The sequence below is a fragment of the Zingiber officinale genome, chromosome 10A (genome assembly GCF_018446385.1).
Source record: "Zingiber officinale cultivar Zhangliang chromosome 10A, Zo_v1.1, whole genome shotgun sequence".
NCBI lineage: Eukaryota > Viridiplantae > Streptophyta > Magnoliopsida > Zingiberales > Zingiberaceae > Zingiber > Zingiber officinale.
In genome coordinates this window covers 598,834-625,168 of record NC_056004.1, presented here as the reverse complement: position 1 = coordinate 625,168, position 26,335 = coordinate 598,834, and the positions used below count along the sequence as shown (strand labels likewise).

General features: G+C 38.4%; 2 protein-coding genes across 4 annotated transcripts; both read right to left on the bottom strand.

The window, feature by feature from the left end:
- Positions 1-1,432: 1,432 nt before the first annotated feature.
- On the bottom strand, positions 1,433-7,523 carry LOC122026921 (probable LRR receptor-like serine/threonine-protein kinase At1g05700). Its single transcript, XM_042585665.1, has 13 exons — positions 7,384-7,523; positions 6,728-7,286; positions 5,654-6,132; positions 5,204-5,339; positions 5,052-5,123; positions 4,313-4,384; positions 4,169-4,240; positions 3,516-3,673; positions 3,151-3,410; positions 2,791-2,917; positions 2,413-2,481; positions 2,123-2,318; positions 1,433-2,018 (listed from the first exon to the last, which is right to left on the bottom strand). Exons 1-13 carry the CDS (start codon positions 7,511-7,513, stop codon positions 1,595-1,597), a joined length of 2,754 nt encoding a protein of 917 aa, XP_042441599.1. The 5' UTR covers positions 7,514-7,523; the 3' UTR covers positions 1,433-1,594.
- Positions 7,524-11,765: 4,242 nt separating this feature from the next.
- LOC122026922 (probable LRR receptor-like serine/threonine-protein kinase At4g29180) lies at positions 11,766-18,649 on the bottom strand. Of its 3 annotated transcripts, XM_042585667.1 has the most exons (10): positions 18,073-18,649; positions 17,650-17,829; positions 16,981-17,548; positions 16,255-16,793; positions 14,569-14,704; positions 14,417-14,488; positions 13,673-13,744; positions 13,530-13,600; positions 12,128-12,244; positions 11,766-12,006 (listed from the first exon to the last, which is right to left on the bottom strand). In XM_042585667.1, exons 2-8 carry the CDS (start codon positions 17,765-17,767, stop codon positions 13,594-13,596), a joined length of 1,512 nt encoding a protein of 503 aa, XP_042441601.1. In that variant the 5' UTR covers positions 17,768-17,829; positions 18,073-18,649; the 3' UTR covers positions 11,766-12,006; positions 12,128-12,244; positions 13,530-13,593. The 3 variants fall into 3 exon arrangements, with proteins under 3 accessions (XP_042441601.1, XP_042441600.1, XP_042441602.1); XM_042585666.1 differs by lacking the exons at positions 11,766-12,006; positions 12,128-12,244 and adding an exon at positions 13,070-13,118; XM_042585668.1 differs by lacking the exons at positions 11,766-12,006; positions 12,128-12,244 and having other exon boundaries at positions 16,255-16,748; positions 18,073-18,648.
- Between the last annotated feature and the right edge of the window lie 7,686 nt (positions 18,650-26,335).

Sequence of the window (26,335 nt, the reverse complement as noted above, 5' to 3'; positions counted from 1 at the left end):
AGAACTGCGGTCTCAACTGAAATCAATGGATCAGAGGATGGCTGATATGGATCAGTGGAGAGCTGATGAGGAGAAGAAGAGAGCTGAACGTGACAAGAGTAATGAAGATCTCATGGCCCAAATGCGGGCAATCGTGGCTTCTTTCACCCAGGCATCACAGGGATCTGAGTCACAGGAGACTCAAGATCTATCAGACGGTGGTCGTTAGCTTTTTGAGGTTTGTTCAGCTATACTTTAGTTTTTTATTTATTATATAGAACATGAGCCTGTTTTGATATTATAACATGTTTATTTCTAAAGGTTTTATTACTATATGTTTCAGGAGTCACGTTCAGTCATATCTACATATTGGCTCTTCACTACATCATTTGCTCACTTTTTGTTCAGGTATTATTTCATATAAAATTCTTAATATATAAATATGCAAACTGTTTATTTAAACATCATTTTGTATTTGCCTTTTTACAGGATTTTCTCTATGATTTCCCGTTCTTGTATTATTTGGACTACATTTTAGTTCGGTATGTGTTATGTAAACTTGATTTTAGATATGGATATGTGTAGAATATATATTCTGTAGATTTAGTTAGCTATGGATTATATGGAATATGGTTTTTTTTGTGGATTTTATTAGTTTGTGATTATTATATGATAGATATATGTGTGTAGATTATATTTGATGTAGATTATATTTGCTGTGGATTGTATTTGTTTTGTGGATTGTATGAAACCATCGATTGTGAAGGTTTGTTTATATATTTGGAAAATGTATATGGGAATAGTGTGTAAATGAAAATAATCTGTCAATTTTTTTTTTGAAATTTCGACGGATTACCGACGGAATCCATTCCGTCGGTAATTATCGAACTTTAAGTTCGATAGATCACCGTCGGGACTACCGACGGAACAGCATTTTCCGTCGGTAGTTACCCAACGGAACATCATTTTCTGTCGGTGATTACCGACGGAATAGCATTTTCCGTCGGTGATTACCGACGGATCAACCTGTTCCGTCGGTACCTACCGACGAAAAATGCTGTTTCGTCGGTAATCTCCGACGGAAAATGCTGTTCCGTCGGAGATTGTCACCTCAATCGGTGATGTAGAATGTTGTAATTATACCGACGGAATTTATTTTCCGTCGGTATATTTACCTACAGAAACATAATTCCCGTCGGTATAAAATACCGTCAGAATTCTGTTTCCGTCGGGAATGGAAGCCGGCGGATATTTTATCGACAGAAATTATTCCGTCGGAAATCCGTCGGTATAGACATATAGCGACGGAATTCCGACAGATATTTCCGTCGATAATGCTGGTTTTTTTTGTAGTGAATATAGTGTAAAGTTTTCAACGTATCAAGAAGCTAAGGTGGTAAAGGCTATAAAAGTAAAGTGTTTCCAAGTTCTTGAATTTGGAACAGGCTTTCATCACAATGAGACTTGTTTCCATGCATTATTATCATAAAATACCACATCACAACATACATGTTCTAAATCAAACCAACTTCAAGTTTAATTGTTACATCACAAACCAATACAAGATATATCGAGCTTTCAAACAGCATACAACTCAATTTCTTTGCAATATTTTTTATCTCGCTCCTGGGGCAAAGAACGGTGGTGGTTCGACTTCAAAAGTAGTACTTATGGTATTAGTCTGGCTTCTCCCAGTTGAAAAGTCCCCAGAATAAGCACATTCTAATTCCAAACTCTCATTAAGCTCCTTCACAACATGAGCCATAGTTGGCCTCTGACGATGGTCTAGCTCTGTGCATCGCAATGCAAGATCAACAGCTTTCCAAATAGAATTTATGTCGTGCCCCATTCTCAAATTTCTATCAACAATGTTCTCAATGTCCTCTTTGGCAAGCCTTTGGCGTACCCATTGAACTAAACTGATAGCATTAGAATTCATAGCTCGCACCACAGGAGGCTGGCCTGTAATCAACTCAAGGATAATCACTCCGAAGCTATAGACATCACTCTTCTCACTGATTTGGTTGGACGAAGAGTACCTGTGTAATTAAGAGAGTTAGCATAGCCAACTTAGCTTCCATCTGGGGTTATGTATATAAATAGGTCAAAAGAACATGAAAATGATGAAAAGCAGGAACCTTACTCTGGATCAATATAACCAGGTGTACCAACCACTGCAGATGCATTGGGCATTTGAGTACGGTTGTCCATGTTGAAAGACTTTGATAGTCCAAAGTCTGCTACTTTGGCCTCTAGACTTTCACTCAACAGGATATTTGAACTCTTCACATCTCTATGGATGAGTGGTGGGTTGCATGCAGTGTGTAAATATTCCAATCCTGCGTATTGTTTTGTTAAGCTCACTATTTTGGGATCCCGAGGATAACAAAAGGCCCAATGAGTAGATATATAGGGATGGATAGACTAACAAACCTTGTGCAGCTCCAATTGCAATGTTAAGACGTCGCGCCCAACTGTAAGTAGCTTCACTATGAAATTTACCTATCAAAGGCAATTAGATCAATCATTCAACTAACAATTGAAACATGGGCATATTTTGTACTGTAACCCCAAATAGTTGGCTAATGACATAGCTTGATGATGGTGATAACATCAAGCCAATACTTGTGTTATTCTATCCCTAAATAGTTGTTACTAGCATGGCTTGATAAAGACATTGATGAAGATAAACATTATTCATGTCAAAATGGTAAAATCAGACATTGGATATCAACATTTTACTTGACAAAGTGCAACATTGGAAAAATGAAATAAGTTGAGTACAAATCAGGTGAAATGTGTGATTCAAACCTGTAAGATGATCTTGTAGGGTTCCTTGTGGCATGTACTCATAGACAAGTGCTAGGATATCCCCCTCCATGCAGTAGCCAAGCAAAGAAACAAGATTCTTGTGATGAATCCTTGTCAAGTTTTGAATCTGTTACAGAACCATAGTAAATGGAAATTAAGGGAAAGGATACTAACTCTTGAGGATCCAGAAATAGGCAATAAAATAGAAGAAGAAAAATCCATGTTACATATGGAGAGGAAGTTAAATGTAAGATCCATATGCAAACAGTACAACAAATTACAAACTTTACAAAGCACATTCTTGTCTGATGTTAAGAACTCAACTACTATATATAGAACTAAGTAGAGTTGGACTAGTACCTCAGCACGAAACTCTTTCATGCCTTGTGAAGATGATTGAGATAGCATCTTGACAGCAACTTGAACATTGTTTTGCAAATACCCATGGAAGACGGGACCAAATCCGCCTTTGCCAAGTTGTCTTTTAAAGTTATTAGTTACTATCTCCAACTCCTTGTAAGTGAACACACGATTCTCAATTGGCAAAGGACTTTCTTGAACATTATTTTCTTTTATCGGTTGCACAATATTCTGCTCTGGGTAGGTAGTTCTACTTGATCCTTTCAAGCACAAAATATTATGTTTATTAATGAGTATCCATTACTTCAAAACTAAAAACTAAATGCCTTAAATCTAGAAGCAAAATTTACCTAAGAAACACTTACCTCGTTTTTTTATCACTGTCCATACTATGATTATGGCCACAATAAGTAGAACCACAGAAACAATACATATAATCACAATAATAGCAGCACTTGAATGCTTCTTCTTTTCTTCTCCACATGAAGTCCCCCCAGGACAAAGATTTGGATTGCCTCCATGGCTAAACATCATTTTTTATTAGCATAATTTTTTCCAGAATAGTTGAGAGCAAATCATAGAAACAAAATGCATTATGGATAAGATACCTTCACAAGATAAGAACTTCTACCATAAATGATGCTAACAATAGAAATCTCATATTCATTCTAGTCCTCCAAAAGAATTCAAAGAAAAGCTAAACTTTAGACAAACATTTTAACTCTCTATTATTTCTAAACTCTTTCTATAAATATCTAGATTATGTTGATATAGATTCATATGTTGATATGCACTTTGAAAATTATCAACAATCCTATTATACTACTCAAGGTTAAGGAGGAGTGACTGCGCAATGTCTTAGTTAGTTGCTATGCACTTCCACAATTCATTTCAGGTTGTAATAGTTACAACCCATATAGACTCATTCCTTAAACTTAAAATTAAAACAAATGATTCCTTTACAACTACTAGGAGAACACATCACCAATATAATGTCCTAGAATATATAGAAACAAACCTGAACACCAAATTTTGTTTTTGAAGAAGGGAACTCGGGATTGTTCCGGTAAGATTGTTACCAGTCAAATTTCTGCAAGATATGAAAATTCAAAAGTTATACATAGTTTACTAATCATAAAATTTTATTATCAACAACTCATACAAAATTTGGAGTGATGACAACACTCCTAAAGCATCAGGTATTGGTCCCGTTAGGTTGTTGTAAGATAAGTCCCTGCCAAAAAAATTCAAGAAGGAATTACAATCACAACATAAATTGTATAACCTCTTAATCTAATAAACTCCAGATAAACTATCAAAATGACTAAAACAAATATTTTCACAAACCATAAAAATATCTTGCTATCATCCTTCCCCTTATCAATATTGTGAATAATATGTTAGAGATCTTAAATATTCCAGTAATGGGAAATATGTTCCTTAACATAGATACGAAAATTATTTATCACTATCCCAAAGTAAAATCTAAATGGACGAGTGAGTTCAAGTATAAAAGATAAAACTCTGCTGCAGAACTTCCTGAACAATGTCCTAATAGAGAGTTTTCTCAATTTTGAAAGTTTTGTTATGTACATGTCCAACCATGGTTTTATAAGGTGAACATAAAACTGATTGGTTTGGACCTTCTGAAATGCAATTACGTAGACCATCACAAGTCCACATTGATGTAATTAAGTTAAGTGTTACTAATTTGTGAATTTTATTAACCTACTAGTTGTCATTTGCCCAACTTACTATTTGAAGAAATCTTCAACCGAACACTTATAATCAACAGAATATATATATTAAATTGTTAAATCAATAAAATCTAATGGATTCTTAATATTTCTAGATGGGTTATCATTTATCTTCAAAACTTACAACAATGCCATAATACTTACAGGTACTTGATTGCTGCAAACATGTGAAACGAGGAGGATATAGAACCCGACAATCCACTCGAAGATAAATTTCTGCAGAAAATCCTCAATCACACATAGTTTATATTTCACAATATTGCACCTAGTTAATTGTGTTTTAAATTAAAACTCACATTGATATGATCCTTGCTGGATTTGTTTCGTAGCTACAATTCACTCCATCCCATGGGTACTGTTGGGGAACGCATGGGTCACCTATCCAACTTCTCTTAACCCGATATAGTTCCTTGATGTCATTGATGGCATCCACTGAGGTCCAAAATGATCAAATACCAAAGCAACGTTACACTTGTTTAACAGAATAATCAGACAAGAAGTTTCAAACATGCTAAATTTTTTTGAGCATATGAAATATGAAATGCAATAAGGCGAAGCATCAGAGAAGGTACACGAAATAGTCATTCTCCAACATGTTACTGGAAAGTAAATAGTCATCCTCCAAAATGTCATTCTCAAAGTAAAGAAATAAAGTTTAGATGTTATTGGAAAACAGAGCATCAAAATGCAATATGAAACAGGAGCATGGACGCACAAGGAATTATAAAGTGCGTGTATTAGTATACCATCGTTGGTGCTTGTCTCGATCGGATCGAATTGCATCGCCGTGAAAACCTCCATGGCGTTGAGGATCGGAGGAAGGCTGGACAGGCCCGAGGAGTTCAGAGCCCAGCGGTATTGCTGACTTGGTGTATTGGGACCGGTGTTGTAAATGTAGTCTGGTATAAGGTAGGGCGGAGTGTAGTTGGAGTAGCCCAAGTAGTCATTGAGATAAATGTTAAACGTCCTCGTGGTGTTGGGCGTGAACTCGGAGAAAAAGAGGTTGACGTATTCGTCGTTGCCGCTAATGCCCAAGGAGGAGTGATACCACCAGATCTCCATGATACTGGAGTTGTCGGAAGGAGTGGCGGCGCTCTGCATGACGATGGACGGCGGCTGGAAATGAGAATTGGTGCTGCTGTCGATGGATTCATCGGTGGTGATCTCGGTAAAGCCATTGGCCGTCCATGCTTCCCAAAGCCGGTCATAGGGATCTTGCGGGTACCTGCTCCAAACCACAAGGGGTGTGTCACGCCATTGTCTATGGCTTAACAAATTTAATTGGCATCTCTAACTCAATAATTTCAAAAATAAATAATTTTTTGTTATGTTTTTTTTCTAGGTCCTGCACTTAACAATTCATATATTTTAAGCAACATTTAACAATGAATTATTACAAATAATTTATTAAAACATAAAATAGTTAATAAATTAATTTTAACAAAAAGATAATTGTAAGAGTTCTAAGCAGCCAAATATTTTGACCGAGTTATGCTATTTTTCAAAAATATATATAATTATAATTTATAGGTGCCCATGCATTAATATAGACTAGTTGGCAAACACAGATTAAAAATATTAAATAAGGAAAGAAATAATAAAAGATTGGAACTAAAATCTGTCCATTTATTTTTATTCGTCAACTGGCTGTTTCTGGTGTCATCTGAAAACAGACAGTTAGACAAATTGGCAAGTTTTGATTAATTAAAATCAACTAACTGTTTTAAAAATTTTTTGGATATATAAAACAATAATATTTCTGTTTTGGTGAAACAAGGAACGTAACTGCTAACAATTAACTAGTTTCACATGCATCTCACCTTACGGATACAGAATTCAGTGGAGGTCCGACGTTACAACGCATGTTAGTGATTAGAAATTGCGTCGTGTTGACAGCCGGATACATGACGTCAGGAATCGGCCGGAACTCGAGCACCGAGATGAACGGCGTCCCCGATCCCGTGTTCACCAAACAAACCGAAACAGAGTCGGCCATCGCCACCGCGAGCACCTCGTACCAGAAAGCATAACTCGGATCCGTGATGTTCACCGTCCGCCAGAAATTAGCATCGAAGTAGAGATCGAACTGCAGGGGTCTCACGGTGTTGGCGCTGTTCTGGCCGTCGTAGTTCCCGTAGTAGAAGGTGCCCCGAAGCAAGTACTTCCTGTTCTTAATTACCGGCTTCAGGGCGTAGCAGCTCCGGGTGGCGTTGGGGAAGCTCCGAAGCGTTTGCTCCCCCTGCGAGGACGATGATCTGTAGCTGGAGGCGACTTGAGAGTTGACGCCGTCGTCGGTGAACGGGTCGTCGGTAACGTACGGTATGCCTGTGGTGGCGTCGGTGTAGTTCGTGGAGCCGCCGCAGTCGATGCTGATGAAGCCTGTCGATGAATTGAAAACATTAATCGACAAAGTTTCACGGGATTCATTGATAGTATTGGTGAGATATGATGATCAGAAGATATAATGGAGCATCACCTTGAGTTGAAGGCTGGCTATAAACTTTTGCGACGGCGATGATCTCGAGCAGAAGGAAGAGCCAGAAAAGCATTTTGGATGAGTAGAAGAGGAAGAAGATGCGTGCATTGCTGATACCCATTGCATGCATCTGCTTTCGGTAGAAGAAGAAGAAATTTTATTTTATGTCAATTTGTAGCGGCAACTTGCAAGCATGTACATGATGACGTGATCAACAGATTTAAATATTGTCAAAATATCTTTATAATTTCTAATATTATTTAAAAATACTCTTTCGCTCTCTTACGGTAAGGGAAGAAAGTCATCATATTTGACTGGGTAATATTAGAATCACAAACATACTGTGACCGTCTTTGTAAATATTTAATACATATGGATATTGATACGGTGATAAGAGGCTCATTAAAGACGTGGAGTTCAAAATTAATAAAAAAAAAATAAAGGTAGATTCGTTATCTTAGCGGTCTCTTTAATGTCAGCTTCACGAATATGGAGGGTCAAAATTAATAAAGATATCATTAAAGTTAGTCCAGTAGCTCGGGTATGATCGGACCGACGGTATGTCCAAATGGATGAGCAAGGTCAAACGAATATCATAAGACTAGGAGCCGAACAGGTAGTATGTCCGTTTGAGTAAAAGTCAATCCTTCGACGATGGAGAAGCCGAGCGAAGGGAGATTACTCTATCCAGCACGACCGAGCGGGAGCATCATGGCCAAGCGGACACCGATCGACCTACAGCGGGACCCGCCTCAGTATCTCCTTATACCTTTTTGAAAGTTTATGCCACTGACAACAAAACATGTTCCGTATAGTTAAATCATACTTTAGAAGCTTTCAACTTGTCGCATCAGATATTTGCATGCTTGCTTAACGAAAGATGTCAGGGACATTTTTTGACTTGTCTTTTCCTTGGACGTTTTGGAAAACATGTACACACTTGGAGATGTGTGCACAAACACCAGGAGAGTAGCCAAGATTTAAAATTACCCTGGGTTGATCATCGACGTTGGTGTTCTTACGACGGTGGTTACAACCAAGTCATGATGACAAGGCGTAGTCAACGTCACTTATGGTAGGGCGAGTGGGGATGACAAAACAATCAACAAGATAGCAATGAATGTGATGTCGTGGTGGTCAGGGAGGAAGATAGTGACGGCAAGGGTGGGGGTAGCGGATGCAGCTGCGATAATATCCCATAAATATAGTGTGCTAATAGGAAGAAGGTTTTTCACGGTTGTGCTAGTCAAGTTATGGCTAGACACCTGTGATGAGGGATAAGGAAGGCGGTGACACCAACTAATTAAAATTTTTGACAAACATCCATGTAATAGGGAGAAATAAGGATTAAAATAAAATTATGATAGAGGATATGGACTGAAATAAAATGACGATGAGACTGAAATAAAATTTTAATTATAATTTTTCAAAAATGGATGGGGCTGGAGTCCACCCTAGCCCAAGGGTGGCTTCGCCCCTGACAGACATTACATCGACACTATAAAAGGGGTTCCCATCTATAGATAGAGGTATGCAAACTTTATTATTCTACACACTTTTTACTACATCATTCTTATTATTCTCTACATCACTGGAAATTAATTTAAACGTCGGAGGACCAACGTTGGAAATTTCTTCGCGGCCCTGTACTAATATCTTTGTATTACAAGATCGTGTGGAATCTTCGCTCCTCAACCCTTCAATTATATTTTCAGTTTGTCATCTTCTCCATTTTCGGAAACTATCGTACATATGAATTTCCATTATTTGATTATTTTGTTTTGAACAATTGATATTATTTCCATGAAGATGACTAGCTCATTTACAAAGTCTTCCCACGAGAGAGTAACTCTTGTTTACTAAATCTGTTGATATTGTCTGCTTCTTTTATTTTAATTTGCGGTTGATAAAATAATCTCTTTATTTTTTTAAGTGGAAATTAATTTGGATGAAGATCTAGGAATTAGTCAGGGCTCATGTGCCTCATTATCCATGTGCGAAAAATTATGACCAGGAATTAGTCAGGGCTCATGTGCCTCATTATCTATGTACGTAAAATTGTGATCCTTAAGCAATGTACATATTTCTTAATTAGCTAGCGAAGAAGCTCATCTTCCTAATTAATTAAGTGACCAATGGTGAATTTATATTAATTTTTTTTTCCTTATTCTTCATCATTCTAGTTAAAAGTTGATTAAGTCAGAAAATTATCCCATAACCTTCTTGTTATTTAACAAAAAAAATACAATCATCAAATTATAATTTATTTTAAAAATAAGATATAATATGTATAAAGTAGGTAAAAGTAGGAGTAGAAAATAAAAAATAAGCGAACTAATTGATTGTCAAAATTTTAAGTTTTTATATTATTTTTTTTTAAAAAAATTGAATCAAAACAATATAAATATCGTGACTACCCTATTAACTAAATTATATCTTATATAGTTTATTAATATTTATGTGTTTTATATATAATTATTTAATATTCTACTTAATTTTAATTTTACAGAAGTTATGTGCTTATAATTTATGTCTTTTTCCTCTTTTATCTTTTGAATTTTCTTTTCGTTTTTCACCAATACATGATCTCATAATATATTTTCATCAATTTGTGTTTATCATTTGCCCTTATCTTCCTTGTCGCTTTTCTAACTAAAATATGTTTGTTTAATTTCTTGCCAAAACAAATGCGTCTTATATTTCTATTGGTAGATTTGTTTAATTATCACATGCATTAACATTAATTACTCCCATAAAAATGACTCATTAATTTAAAAAGTCTTCCCACTAGAAATTAAGTAACTCTTGTTTACTAAATCAGGTTGATGTTGTCCGCTTCTTCTTTCTTATGGTTGACAAAGAAAAAATCCATTTATTTTGTAGTGTGGAAATTAATTAAGATGATGAGGATCGAGGACTTAGTCATATGGCTCATGGATCATAATTTTTCACACGACGACCGGCATTGCCCAAGGATCATAATTTTTAGCACATGGTGCCACCATTACCATCGTGTGCGAAAAATTATGATCCTTGGCAATGCCGGTCGTCGTGGGACATTTTACATATTTCTAGTGAAGAAGTCCATCTTTTTAGATAATTAAGTGATCCATGGATTGGAATTGATAAGGAGATTACGTATTTCGATTTGAAATAATGAAGTTCACGCAGCTCTGACGATGGTGTACCTGATGCAACACTCACTACAAAATTTTTTTGATTTAGACTAATTTTACTTTCGAAAATTCATCGGTACATTTGGTTACCGACAACTTTATGACAGAAACTCGATTGGTCAGGAGATGATTTGTTGGAAATAGTTTTTTTTTTTTTTTTTTTTTTTTTTTGATGGAATTTAAATTTTTATTGTTATAATTTCCGACGGAATATATATTCTATTAATAAATTTCAAAAATATTTATCGATGAAAATAGTGTCTTTGTCGATATACACGGTTGGGAACACTGTTCCCATATGTTGAACAACCAACAATTACCGACAGAAACACGGTTTCCGTCGATACCAATAAACGAATTTTTCGACGGAAACTGTTGTTTCCATAGGTAATTACCGACGGAAACCACTAATTCCGTCGGTAATTACCGACAGAAACAGTGATTTCCGTCAGAAAATATTGATACACAGTAACGATACGGAATAGGGAATACCGATGGAAACAACGTTTCTGTCAGTATTTTGTTTGTAAAAAAATAAAAAAATAAACATTTTGTATTTGAGATCTATCTTGTTTATAATTTACATATCTATATAAAACCATCATAAGCGATGATATTTCATACATACAAATATCACATTTTACACATCCTAACAATCCATACATATAAATAAACACAATTTTAACAATTCATATATCATAAACACAAACAAATTTGTACTGACAAATAATCTTATGGATAGAAATAAATAAAAACAAACACAATCTAAACAATACATAAACACAATAATAAAAATAAAACACAAACATGATAATAGAAACAAATATCCATATCTAAATTCAAATATACAGACACTACTACAAAAAATTTAAAAGACAACGAATATAATCCGTTGTCGTTGACACTCCAAAACCATTGTAATTGATGGTGTTGTTAAAGGTACCCTTAACTACAACGGTTTTTAAACCGTTATCTTTTAATACTAATAACAACAGTTTCACAATATTTAAAAACTGTTATCTTTTAAATGCGATAGACAATAGTTCTGCAACGATTTTAAACTGTTGTCTTTTATAGAAGATGAATGAAAATCAAATCTACTTCAATCAACAACATATTATTAAATAAACGATCAATATAAGTATACAAATTATCATCCTTATACTTCTATAAAAAAACATAATTACTCGCACATAAAGAAATTTAATTAGAAGACACTCAAAACTACTCCTTCCAACTATATTTTATTGCATGAACTTAAAGGATCTTGGTAGATGCTACTTATCATCTTGCCTTGAATGTTCTTTGATCATTGGCTTTAACCATCTTCTCACTTAAATCTCAAATTTTCTTGCTAATTCTTCATACTTTGGTGTGGTTACTCGTATCCTCCTCATTGCAATCGTCGAAGTACTTGTCAGTCACATCATTGAGGTTAGATGCAATCCTTCATGTCAAGTCCATTATAGCAGTGCACTCAGTAAGTTTTTTGTTATGTAAATTAAAGAAAATTTAGTTCTTGACACAATATAGTTATGACATAGATATATCTCAAGTAGTTATCTTACCCAAGGATGACTTTTTGCATCAATGGTGTATTTAGAAACAAAGACAACTAAAGCAGCAACTAGAGATGACAAGAATCTGAGACATCCATAATCCAGCAAGCTCAACTAGAAAATGTCCTAAAACAAAGAACTAGATGATTGTTATAGTCAACTAGTTGTGATTCAAAAGTATAAAAAAAATGCAATGTAAAGCAAGCATTCGTATCCATAAATAACAATTATTAATAATAAAAATACACATCGCACCTCAACCAATCATAGAGTAACAAGGAGTAAGTCCAATATAATCTTAACCATCAATGCGAACTTGTGGAGTGCATATTGTTTGAAGGAATGTATAATGAGTTAAAAAATGCAAGTAATTTAAAGACATAATTTACCAAAGAAAATCTGAAACATAAAAATCTATGATACCTTTAGTAGATTGTTCTTTATCAGATATTGTCTTTCCAATCCTAGTCAACGCCTCCTCTTCAAAGTATTCTCGTCCTTCCAGTAAAATATTTAGATACTTGTAAATATTACTTTGTATCATCAGTTTCATGTTTTCCAATTCATTTTGAGAAAGCTTATTTCCATCCATAAACTTAGCTTGTTCAAATCATCAAACCATTAAAAAGAAATTAAATGACCATGAATGATTTTAGGATTTTTTGAGAGTAGACTTTTCTAAGCCATTAAGATTTACACGCTCGATCAACGTTAAACAAACATTTGTATTCCTGCAAGAGTAGTTGCTTAAATGAAAGACATTCCTATTTCTGAACATTCCATATACTATTTAGATGGATGCTGGATTAGAGTTGAACACAGAAATTTTATTGAAATTTATTGATTTAGAAATTATACAAAAGACTAATTAGGTTTATTGAGTCAGAATTATTACTAATCTTGTACAAGTTTGATTTATGTTGAGGTACCTGGAACATACATCTTCTGACAACGGAGTTCGCGGGAGGCGGAGTGACAAAATACAGTATGGACAAGATACCTTCACAAGATAAGAACTATATATGGTAAAGGATGCTAACAATAGAAACCTCATACTCATTCTAGTCCTCCAAAAGAATTCAAAAGAAGAGCTAAACTTTAGACAAACATTTTAACTCTCTATTATTTCTAAACTCTTTCAATAAATATCTAGATTATGCTGCTATAGGTTCATATGTTGATATGCACTTTGAAAATTATCAACAAACCTATTATGCTACACGAGGGTAAGGCGGACTGACTGTGCAATGTACTAGTTAGTTGTTATGCACTTCCACAATTCATTTCAGGTTGTGATAATTACAACTCTTATCGACTCATTCCTTAAACTAATTAATAATTAAAACAAATGATTCCTTTACAAATACTAGAAGAAAACATCACAAATGTCTGAGAATAGATAGAAACAAACCTGAACATCAGATTTTGTTTTTGAAGAAAGGATCTCGGGATTGTTCCGGTAAAATTATTACCCATCAAATTCTGCAAGATATGAAAATTCAAAAGCTATGCATAGTTTACTAATCATAAGATTTTATTATCAACAACTCATACAGGATTTGGAGTGATGACAATGCTCCTAAAGCATCAAGTATTGGTCCCGTTAGGTTGTTGTAAGATAAGTCCCTTCCATAAAAAGTCAAGAAGGAATTACAATATATCAAAATGAAAGATAAAAACAACAAACATAACTTGTATAATGGATGCATTCCTCTTAATCTAATAAACTCCAGATAAACTATCAAAATGACTAAAACAAATAATCTCACAAACCATTAAAATATCTTGCTATCCTTCTTCTCCTTATCAATATTGTGAATAATATGTTTGGGAAAATATGTTCCTCATAACTTTTGGTAAAATGGTTGATCTTAAATATTCCAGTAATGGGAAATATGTTCGTTAACTTAGATATGAAAATTATTTATCATTATCCCATAGTAAAATCTAAATGGCCGAAGGAATTCAAGTATAAAAGATAAAACTCTGCTGCAGAACTTCCTGAACAATGTCCTAATAAAGAGTTTTTTCAATTTGTAAAGTTTTGTTATGTGCATGTCCAACCATGGTTTTATAAGGTGAACATAAAATTGATTGGTATGAACCTTCTGAGATGCAATTACTATTTGTCATTTGCCCAACTTAGTATTTGAAGAAATCTTCAACCGAACACTTATAATCAACAGAATATATATCAAACTGTTAAAGCAATAAAATCTAATAGATTCTTAATATTTCTAGCTAGATGGGTTATCATTCATCTTCAAAACTTACAACAATGCCATATATAATACTTACAGGAACTCGATTGCTGCAAACATGGCAAACGAGGAGGATATAGAACCGGACAAGGCACTTGAAGATAAATTTCTGCAGAAAATCCTCAATCACACACAGTTTTTATTTCGCAATATTACACTTTATTAATTATGTTTTAAATTAAAACTCACATTGATATGATCCTTGCTGGATTTGTTCCGTAGCTACAATTCACTCCATCCCATGGGTACTGTTGGGGAACACATGGGTCACCTATCCAACTTCTCTTGACCCGATATAGTTCCTTGATGGCATTGATGGCATCCGCTGAGGTCCAAAATGATCAAATACCAAAGCAACGTTACCCTTGTTTAACAAAATAGTAGAAAAGAAGTTTCAAACAGCTAAAGTTGTTTTGAGCATATGAATTATGAAATGCAATAAGGTGTAACATCTAGCTAGCGAAGGTAAATAAAATAGTCGTGCTCTCCTACCTTAATATTTTTATCAGCTCAACATCTTCATCTTAGCATCATTTTACACGTCTTCTATATATCTCCAACATGTACATTATTATTATGTTATGGTTCACACGATATAATGTTTTTTTTCTCCGGAATGTCATTCTCGGATCTCATCTCTAATTTTGGTGCTCAATGAGATTGTGAAATCTTATTTAACAAAGGATCAAATTAAGTATATGACGCAGTGATAAAGGGGGAAGGTCTCATCCCATTGCCAGGGTGGAGGTCAGTGCCATGGCGGAGGTCAGAGTCAAGGTCCCCTATACCACCGGTCGATCGAGTAGCACGCTCGCCCAATCGGGATAAGGAATACTAGATCCGACATCATAATAGCTCGGCAAGCTTCCGATGCTCAGAAAGACTGCTAGGCATCTGCAAAGGGCACGTCGAGCGACTTCCTTGCTCGGCCTTATACATAGCTACGAGAATAGAATGGATTTACGACCGAGCTATGCAGAAACAGAAGAGCAACCGAGCGACTTTCACAAGACAGCAAAAGCGTCGGTCGAGCGGCCTTCTCGCTCTGCCAGATAACACACTCATCTAAGCCGAGCGGTTATCCCTCGAACGGCTATCCCGCTCGGCCCAGTAAAAGACACTGTTAGCTGGATATTATCTTTCTGGGAACATGTGTCGCTGACAGGGTCGGCGGCTGGTTCGGAAAGAAGATCCTACGACAGAAGCTTCCACTGTCACTTCAGATATATGCTCGGCTCGTTAAGGTATTGTGTCAGGGACACTTTACTGATACATTTTTTCAGTGAAAGCTTCGGGAGGCGTGTATACCTCGAGAAGCGAGCACGCGCGCTACAGGAGCTCTATATAAAGAGGGTCCCAGCTTCAGCGGAGGTATGTGATAATCTACTGTTGTTGCTACTATTCGCTACTTTGTTCTGATTCCACATATCGCCGGTGACTGACTTGAGCGTCGAAGGATTATCGTCGGGCACCCCTTCCCTGGCTCGACACTGACGCAACTGTGGTTGCAGGGTCTCGAGGAGTCAACACACGATCAAACCAGAGTATCACGTCCCTAGCTTCCGTCACCTCGACTATCGGACTAAGATTAATATACTTAATAAAAAAAACTACCTACTTGGGAGATTTTTTTTTTTTTCAGTTATTTTTTGTGTAAGTAAGATGCAAATGGGAAAGTATCAAACCAATCATCTCTTCAAATGTATCTAACTCAAAATATACTATAATTTTGCCTTAAATAAAACAACCACCTTTCCTAAAATGCGCTACACACGCACAAAAACAAAAAACAGAGCATCAAAGTGCAATATGAAACAGGAGCATGGACGCACAATGAATTATAAAGTGCATGTATAATTAATTAATTATATGTACCATCGTCGGTGTTTGTCCCGAGCGGATTGAATTGCATCGCAGTGAAAACTTCTTCCGCGTTGAGGATCGGAGGAAGGTTGGACAGGCCTGAGGAGTTGATAGCCCAGTGGTATTCCCCATTTGGGACATTGGGACCGGTGTTGTAAATGTTGCCTGCCCTAAGGTAGGGTGGAGTGTAGTTGGAGTACCAGATGGCGTCGTTGAGATAAATGTTCAACGTCCTCGTGGTGTTGGGCGCGAACTCGGTGAAAAAGAAGTTGACGTGCACGCTGTCGCCGCTAAGGCCGAAGGAGGAGTGGTCCCACGAGAACTCCATGATAGTACTGGAGTTGTCGGAAGGAGTGGCAGCGTATCGCATGACGATGGACGGCGGCTGGAAATAATCATTGGTGCTGCTTTGGATGGATTCAGCGGTGGTGATCACTGTAAACGCATCGGAATCCATCCATGGTTCCCAAAGCCGGTCGTAGGGATCATCCGGGTACCTGGTCCCACTACACAAGCCAGAGTGTTCAGCGGTGGTGATCTCGGTAACAGCACTGTTTTTAAAGCAGCAGTTCGACAAATGAAAAGCAAATGGTTGGCGAGTTTGATTAATTAATTAAAAATCAAGAATTACGAGTAACCACCACTGTTTTAAAATTTTGGATATATAAAACAATAATATTTCTGTTTTGGTGAAACAAGGAACCGCTTAACGATTAACTAACTAGTCTCGTATCTCACCTTACGAATAATGCAGGAATGATCAGTGGAGGAGGTCCGACGTTACGCCGAATGTTAGTGATTAGAAATTGCGTCTTGTTGACAGCCGGATACATGACGTCAGGAAGCGGCCGGAACTCGAGCACCGAGATGAACGGCGTTCCCGAACCCGTGTTGATCAAACAAACCGAAACAGAGTCGGTCATTGCTACCGCGAGAACCTCGTACCAGGAATAACTAATCGGATCCGTGATGCTCACCGTTCGCCAGAAATTAGCATCGAAGTAGAGATCGAACTGCAGGGGCTTCACGGTGCTGGCTCTGTTCTGGCCGTCGTAGTTCCCGTAGTAGAAGGTGCCCCTAAGCAAGTACTTCCTGTACTTAATCACCGGCTTCAGGGCGTAGCAGCTCCGGGTGGCGTTGGGGAAGCTCCGAAGGGTTGTCAGTTGCGAGGGCGAGATGCTGTTGTAGTTGGAGGCGACTTGGGAGTTGACGCCGTCGTCGGTGAACGGGTCGTCGGTGACGTACGGTATGCCGGTGATGACGTCGGTGTAGTTCGTGGAGCTGCCGCAGTCGATGCTGATGAAGCCTGTCGATGAATTGAAAACATTAATCAACAAAGTTTCACGGGATTCAATGATAGTATTGGTGAGATATATATGATCATCAGAAGACATAATGGAGCATCACCTTGAGTTGAAGGCTGGCTATGAACTTTTGCGACGGCGATGATCTCGAGCAGAAAGAAGAGCCAGGAAAGCATTTTGGAAGAGTAGAAGATGCGTGCATGGCTACCCATAGCATGCATCTGCTCTCTGCTTTCTGCTTTCGATAGAAGAACAGAAGACTAAATTTTATGCCAATTTGCGGCTGCAAGAATGTACATGATGACGTGATCTTTAAATTCTAAATCTTGTCAAAATATCTTTATAGTTTCTAATATTATTTTAACGTACTCTTTCGCTCGGAAAAAGTTATCATATTTGACTGAGTAATATTAGAATAAAAAATTTGACTATAGTTGTAAGTATTTAATGATATGAATTTTCAATATTTGATTTTTTTGTTTTCAATAATTAATATTGATCCTGTCTGGAAGCTGAGAAAATGAACCTGGCGGTATGACGTGTCTGGAAGGTTGACCGCATCCCCATGACCCGGTGGATGATCTGTCCGCTACGTTGACCGAGTCGTCTGGAGTCCTCCTTCGGTCAACTGTACCTGTATCCATCGACCGGGTTCCCCCGGTCTCTGGTACCTCGGTGCTCGAGGCGAATCCCACAAATGTATGAGTATCCAGATAATAACAGAATAGTAGTAAAATAAACAGATATCGAGTACGAGAACGTACCCTGGCCCAGGGGGGCGCCCTCGGATGGATGGATGAGCTGGTCGAGCTAATGATCAAGTCGTCGTGGCCCTGGATCCGGAAAGCGGCATGTAGGCCGAGACATAATGGCTCGTAGGCCGATACGCGGCACGCAGGCCGGATAACACAGATAGCTCGTAATCATAAGAGATGCACAGAGTGAAACCCAACGACTCAATGGCCGGAACAACCTCGGCTCGATGGCCGAACCCAACCTCGGCGCGATGGCCGGAATAACCCAAATAGTATCGAGCTGCGGCTATCTGGAAGGTGACGATATCCACTAAAGACAGCAGCAGTAGATGCGAGATGGGAAAGCTGCGGCTGTGGCCGCGGGAAAAGGCAGCTGTGGCCGCGAGGAGGAGTCAAAATCGGTCCAGTGGCAGCGGCGGCGATGAAGCCCGGCTCCTCTTCCTGTTGGCGGCGTTGGGGTGCGGACCGGATGAAAGGAGGGGGAGTAGAGAGGCGGCCGACGCCGGCAAGGAGGGAGGAAGAATCTCTTCCTGGCGGCGGACCAAAAAACGCGAGCAGCAGAAAAAACCCCATCTTCACTTCTCCTCCTTCTCTCCCTCGCGGCGGCTGCCACAAAACCACGAGCCTGCCCCCTTTCTTCTCCCACCCGTGCTTGCCTTAATCCCTTAACATGCATAATGACGGAAATGCCCCTCTACTTTCTCCTATCTCCTTTTGAGCCCCTTGACCTATCCGCATCACAAGCCTTCCCTTCAAGTCTAGTCGAAGGAGGCGCGAATCCGACTGACTGGACAATCAATCCCAAAGAGCTGAATCACTCTCGATGTCAAAGCCAAATCGCTGAACCAATAATATAATGTCGCTCGAGCGGTCGCTATAATAGTGGTGTCGAATGAGATAGTAATCAAGCCGAGCAGATCAAGTCGATAATCGGCCCGAGGCCGAGCGAACGACAAAACATCAAATGAGCGACAAAACAACAAGCGCATGACAAGTGCAAGCATAGCAGACCGAACGACATGCTGGACCACAGGTAGACCGAGCGGACGAGAGATGCCTAGTACGCGACCATGAAGATACCGACCGGATGATCGAAGTGCAGTCGATCGGATGGATAGATGCTAGACGAACGCTGTCGTGCGAGCGATCGAAATGACGCCGATCGGTCGGATAAATGCCGGGCGGACGATATCGCGCGTGTGGCTCGGCTATAAACCTCCCGGCCGAACGGCTCGGGGGCCTTCAGTGATAACTCGACCCCGAACAGGGGAGAGAATATATGATATGCTGGTCCGTGCAGAGGTCTTCAGCCCGGGAGGTTTATAGTCGCCGGCCCGACTGCGGCCCGACTCTTGGTCGGTCGCCCGGGAGGTTTATAGTCGCCGGTCCGACTGCGGCCCGACTCTTGGTCGGTCGCCCGGGAGGTTTATAGTCGCCGGTCCGACTCTTGATTTTTAACGACGGTGCTCGTCGGTCTCCGGCCGGAGGTTTATAGTCGCCGGTCCGACTCCGGCCCGACTCTTGGTCGGTCGCCCGGGAGGTTTATAGTCGCCGGTCCGACTGCGGCCCGACTCTTGGTCGGTCGCCCGGGAGGTTTATAGTCGCCGGTCCGACTCTTGATTTTTAACGACGGTGCTCGTCGGTCTCCAAGTGAGACTATACACCCGGCCGAACGGCTCGGGCTATACACCCGGCCGAACGGCTCGGGCCTTCACATCGAGCGCTGGGCTCGGATACCATATACCCGGCCGAACGGCTCGGGCCTTCACATCGAGCGCTGGGCTCGGATACCATATACCCGGCCGAACGGCTCGGGCCTTCACATCGAGCGATGGGCTCGGATACCATATACCCGGCCGAACGGCTCGAGGGTCTTCGGTCGAGCGACTAATACAGATCATATAATTGACAAAGAACAGGTAACAGAAAAACTGACCGAAGTCATGAGGATGGCAGAACTCTCCGACATCGTCCATCTTCACGTTCCAGATCAGGCATGTTCCCACAGACGGCGCCAATTTGATCCTGTCTGGAAGCTGAGAAAACGAACCTGCCGGTATGACGTGTCTGGAAGGTTGACCGCATCCCCATGACCCGGTGGATGATCTGTCCGCTACGTTGACCGAGTCGTCTGGAGTCCTCCTCCGGTCAACTGTACCTGTATCCATCGACCGGGTTCCCCCGGTCTCTGGTACCTCGGTGCTCGAGGCGAATCCCACAAATGTATGAGTATCCAGATAATAACAGAATAGTAGTAAAATAAACAGATATCGAGTACGAGAACGTACCCTGGCCCAGGGGGGCGCCCTCGGATGGATGGATGAGCTGGTCGAGCTAATGATCAAGTCGTCGTGGCCCTGGATCCGGAAAGCGGCATGTAGGCCGAGACATAATGGCTCGTAGGCCGATACGCGGCACGCAGGCCGGATAACACAGATAGCTCGTAATCATAAGAGATGCACAGAGTGAAACCCAACGACTCAATGGCCGGAACAACCTCGGCTCGATGGCCGAACCCAACCTCGGCGCGATGGCCGGAATAACCCAAATAGTATCGAGCTGCGGCTATCTGGAAGGTGACGATATCCACTAAAGACAGCGGCAGTAGATGCGAGATGGGGAAGCTGCGGCTGTCAGCGGCGACTGTGGCCGCGGGAAAAGGCAGCGTTGGCTGCCGGTGGCGGCTATGGACGCGGGGGAAGGCAGCAGTGGCTGCCGGCGGCGGCTGTGGCCGCGAGGAGGAGTCAAAATCGGTCCAGTGGCGGCGGCGGCGATGAAGCCCGGCTCCTCTTCCTGTTGGCGGCGTTGGGGTGCGGACCGGATGAAAGGAGGGGGAGTAGAGAGGCGGCCGGCGCCGGCAAGGAGGGAGGAAGAATCTCTTCCTGGCGGCGGACCAAAAAACGCGAGCAGCAGAAAAAACCCCATCTTCACTTCTCCTCCTTCTCTCCCTCGCGGCGGCTGCCACAAAACCACGAGCCTGCCCCCTTTCTTCTCCCACCCGTGCTTGCCTTAATCCCTTAACATGCATAATGACGGAAATGCCCCTCTACTTTCTCCTATCTCCTTTTGAGCCCCTTGACCTATCCGCATCAAATATTATTCCCATGAAAAAGACTCATTTACAAAGTCTTCCCACGAGGGAGTACTAACTCTTGTTTACTAAATCTTTTGATATTGTCTGCTTTTTTTAAAAAAAAAAAAAAAATTGAATCAAAACAATATAGTATATATTATTAACTAAATTATATCTTATATAATTAATTAATATTTATGTTTTTTTATATATAATTATTTAATATTCTACTTAATTTTAATTTTATAGAAGCTATGTGCTTATAAATAATTTATGTCTTCTCCACTTTTGTCTTTTGAATTTTCTTTTTGTTTTTCACCAATACATGATCTCATAATTTCATTAATTTGTGCTTATCATTTGCCCTTTCTTCCTTGTCGCTTTTCTAACAAAAATATGTTTTGTTTAATTTCTTTCCAAAACAAATGAGTCTTATGTTTACATTGGTAGACTTGTTTAATTATCACATTAACATTAATCCCATAAAAGTGACTCATTTACAAGTGTTCCCACGAGAAAGTGACTCTTGTTTACTAAATCAGGTCGATATTGTCCGTTTCTTCTATCTTGTGGTTGACAAAAAAAGAAAAATCCTTTTATTTTAGTGTGTGGAAATTAATTAAGATGAGGAGAAATTAGTCATGACTCGTGTGAAAAATTATGATCCTTGGGCAATGCCGGTCATGAGACATTATTACATATTTCTTAGCGAATTAAGAAGTCCATCTTCTTAGCTAATTAAGTGACCCTTGGACTGGAATTGATCAGCAGATTACGACGTATTTAAATTTAAAATAATGAAGTTCACGCAGTTGCTGATGATGGTGAATATGATGCAACATTATTGTCAAAGCTGAGCTAAATCCAAATATTTGATCTAGATGCATTTGACAATAAATAAAGTTAAAATGCGACGAAATTATATACTATCATCTTTTTTTTTTTCTTATTCTTCATCACTCTTTGATTCAATAGCAAATTATCTCATAACCTTCAATTGTTATATACTTATGTTTTTCCCCCTCTTTTAGCTAGCTTTTGAATTTTCTTTTCGTTTTTCACCAATACATGATCTCATAAATTTCATCAATCTGTGTTTATCATTTGCCCTTGTCTTCTTGTAGCTTTTCTAACTAAAATATGTTTGTTTAATTTCTTATCAAAACAAATGAGTCTTATGTTTTTATTGATAGATGTGTTTAAACTTGATAAACTAGAAAAATTTATCTTTTCATCTTATAGAAAAAAACAAAAAGAAGGAAAAAAAATATATGTTTGTTGGCGTGTCATGAGCGGCAGGATGGAGCATCATAATTTTCATCATCACCTTAATTTCCACACAACAACAAGACGATTGGCCACTTGCTTAAGGATGAATGACAATTTGTACAGATCGGTTCACAGTCTTCGACATAATTAACTAGTCATTGTCATTGCCTTTGCTGCTGCAGAATAACATTCCACAATAATTATGGTGCATTGCATTGCCATTGCCGTGACCTACACACCTCAGCCACAATAAGATTCTGTCATTGACTTGCTCTGGTCGTTAAATGTCGTTGCCACCGGTCGCAATTTCCATGACTCTTCGAAGAGCATCCGCTTTTAACATGCGCAAGCATTAATACTTATTTTTTATTTTTTTAATTGAATCGATAGTATTAATGCGTTTAAAAATTTGAACTCGTTAATGTTACAGTACAGAAAAAGATGTCCACATCGACATTAATACCTCATATATTAACACCGCGGTGTTGTAGATGCCCTAATTAATGTCGTCGGCGTCTCATGACAGAAAGGTAAATTTTCTTGATTCCACTTCTCAAATTTGATAAATTATATTTCACATTTATTTTATAAAATACTTTTTTTACTTTGGTCATTTTGGTCCATTAATTTAATTTTTTTTCAAGATTACCATGCACTTTTAAAATTATCAAAATATTCCTAAAGCTTTTTTTAATCTCTTATTAGTTTAATTTTGGCATTAATTATTGGCACGACAACATTTTATGTTGAAAAAATAACAATCATGATATCTTTTTAATATTTTAAGCCATGGTTTTAATAGAAATTTTTATTTTATCTTTACAATCGATAAATTATCATCTGTTGCGAGTAAATCAATCTTATGCACATGTAGGGTCCTTCATGTTCATTTAGGTTCGTTCAATATATAGTAAAAAAATATATATTAAATAAATAAACTTAATTTAATACTAGTAAACTTGATTCTTTAAAATTTATGAACCAATTAATGAGTAAACTTATTAACATGTGTAAAATTTAATTTTAATTTTTTAAAATTTAAATACATAAAAGTATAATAATTTATAAAATTTTAAATTATTCATAATATGTGAATAATAAAAAAATAATATAAGTTTCTATATCAAATAATAAATGTATAATCTAATTTACGAGGATAACAATGTTGACAGTTAAGCTTGATAAAAAATTTTGATCTTGATTAGATTTTTAATAAACAAGCTCAATAAATAAATAAACTTGAATACAGCTACGTTCATCTGGGTTTAGGTTGACTTGTCTACCTCCCTTGCCGACATCTATACATAAAATTCGACTTCCACTTAAGTCATCCTCAATCTCATTCTCTTCGACTTTAGGAATTCAACAATCCACACATGAAATAAAATATCATAATTATATTCATAGTTTACATTGATGTCGCCATCATAATATTATTTCATTTTCAAAAATATCACAAGCATATAGTTAATAAAAGTATCATAGTTACAATAAAACTCACAATTCTACATTAATTATTGTTTTTTTTATAAAAAATTAATCATTCATTTAATTCAATCTATCTTGATTGGCATATAAACTTTATCATAAGTTTCTTCAGCCTTCTTAATTTTCTCTTAAATAGCAAGAGATAAACACACTCAATTATTAAACAAAATATCAGAATGCACTTTTTAGATAGATTGATAGAATTTAAAACAATATTGCATACTCTTTGTATACCACATTGATATTATTCCTATGAAAGTAACTCTTGATTACTTGTCTTGGCAAAGATAAGAATTTTGGCACAAAAATACGAAATTCAGCAAAACAGAATCTCTTCTATTTTGTGGTTGATAAAAAGTCTCTTTATTTTCTCTCATTGAAATAAGGTTGAGGTTGGTCGGTAGAAAATTTTCGTGAGACCGTATTAGTCTCTTTCGTAATTAATTGATTCGAAAAATTAAATATCTAAATTACTCTAAAAAATGAGGAGAGCATAAAGTGTGGAAAAATACAAAGTCTCTGAAGATTCAAAGATGAGGTGCAAATCATTAGAGACAAGTTGAAGCTTAGTCCACACGGTGGAAGTTGGAAAGGAATTGAATATAGCAGTGGAAAGAAAAAGATTACTAAGGCATAATAGTATAACTCTTGATTATTGATTCTATCGGAGAACGCCAATGAACGAGCGACTGGTGAGTGGGTGTCGATGTTGACTTAGTCGTTGATCGCCTAACGACAATAAGGACTCTCTAGACAGACACCGGAACGTGAATGGGAGAAACCAAACATGAGAGGGTTAGAATGATGACTGGGAATTCCCAAGGATAGCCTTAGGTCAATATAGAGTCGCTTCCGGCTCCATGTCGCTACTCGACTCCGTGCCAATCCCGACTTCATGCTACTCGCGGACTCCGCGCCAGACTAGACTCCATGTTACTCCCTAACTCAGCACTAGTCTTACTCCATGTTGTTCCCCGACTCTGCGCCACTCCCAGCTCTATGTCATTCCTCGACTCCGCGCCACTCCCGACTCTATGTTGTTCCCCGACTCTAAGCGATTCCCAATTCTAGGTCATGCTTGACTCTGCACCTCGCCAAGGGGATAAATTGTTGCTTGCTAAAGACACGGGCAATGCATCCATTAATCCCTTAAGAATGTGGGAAACACCGTCGTTTAATTTGGGAAAGATGGACAATGTAGCCATTTATTTTAAGGAATATGGATAACACAAGTGTGGATCTCGAGATACGTGGAGAACATGAGAACTAGCTGCAGTCCTATAAAAGGTCACTTGTTCTTACGGGCACAGGAACGTGCTCACACGCACAACTAAACTCGAGACTACTGTTCTTCTTCCCTCCTCAACCAAAGATTTACTTGAACGTTGGAGTGCTATGCTGAAAATCCCTGACCATCATTCTAATCCCTATCCTTTTTGGTTTCTCTCGTTCAGGTTCTAGTGGCTCTCTCCATAAGTTATTATTGTTGCCAATCGATTGACAATTAAGTCAATCGACGCCCGCTCATCGATCGACGATTAAGTTACCATTGACGCCCGCTCATTGATGACTCGTTCATCGACATTTTCAAACCGGATCAATTATATTACATTAATCTAATATATTTTGTCGATTCACATCGCGTGCAATGAAATGTGTGTGAGTTTGTGGATGGTCGGCAAGATGGACTGCTTTGTTCTTTTTTTTTTTTTAATTAGCACAAGTATCTAATACTTTGGATTGATTAATTCTAGAATAACCGTCCAGTCCACGAAAGTTTTCAACTCATGTCATGAGGTAAATACGGAAGTGCTAGGTGGTCGAATAGCTTTTTTTTTCTCAGTCAGTACAAAGGTGAAGAGGTAGAGAAAAGACAAAACTTGGTCATGGCAGAATCTTCTTCTACTCGTAGAGGTTTCTTCATTGATCCATCCACTACTAGTTCCTTTCACACAATATTTTTCTTTCATGGATGTTGAAATTGGCATGCACCGTTTCTTATAGCTTTTGGAGATTGTGCTGTTGGAAATGGCCAAGCATTAGCTGGCTTCGATGAAGCTTCGGCTGTGTTCAACATATCAGTTTCTTGTAATACAGAGAGTAAAATTTTCAACATATCAGAAGCTAAGGTGGTAAAAGCTATAAAAGTAAAGTGTTGCCAAGTTCTTGAATTTGGATCAGATTTCATCACAATGAGACTTGTT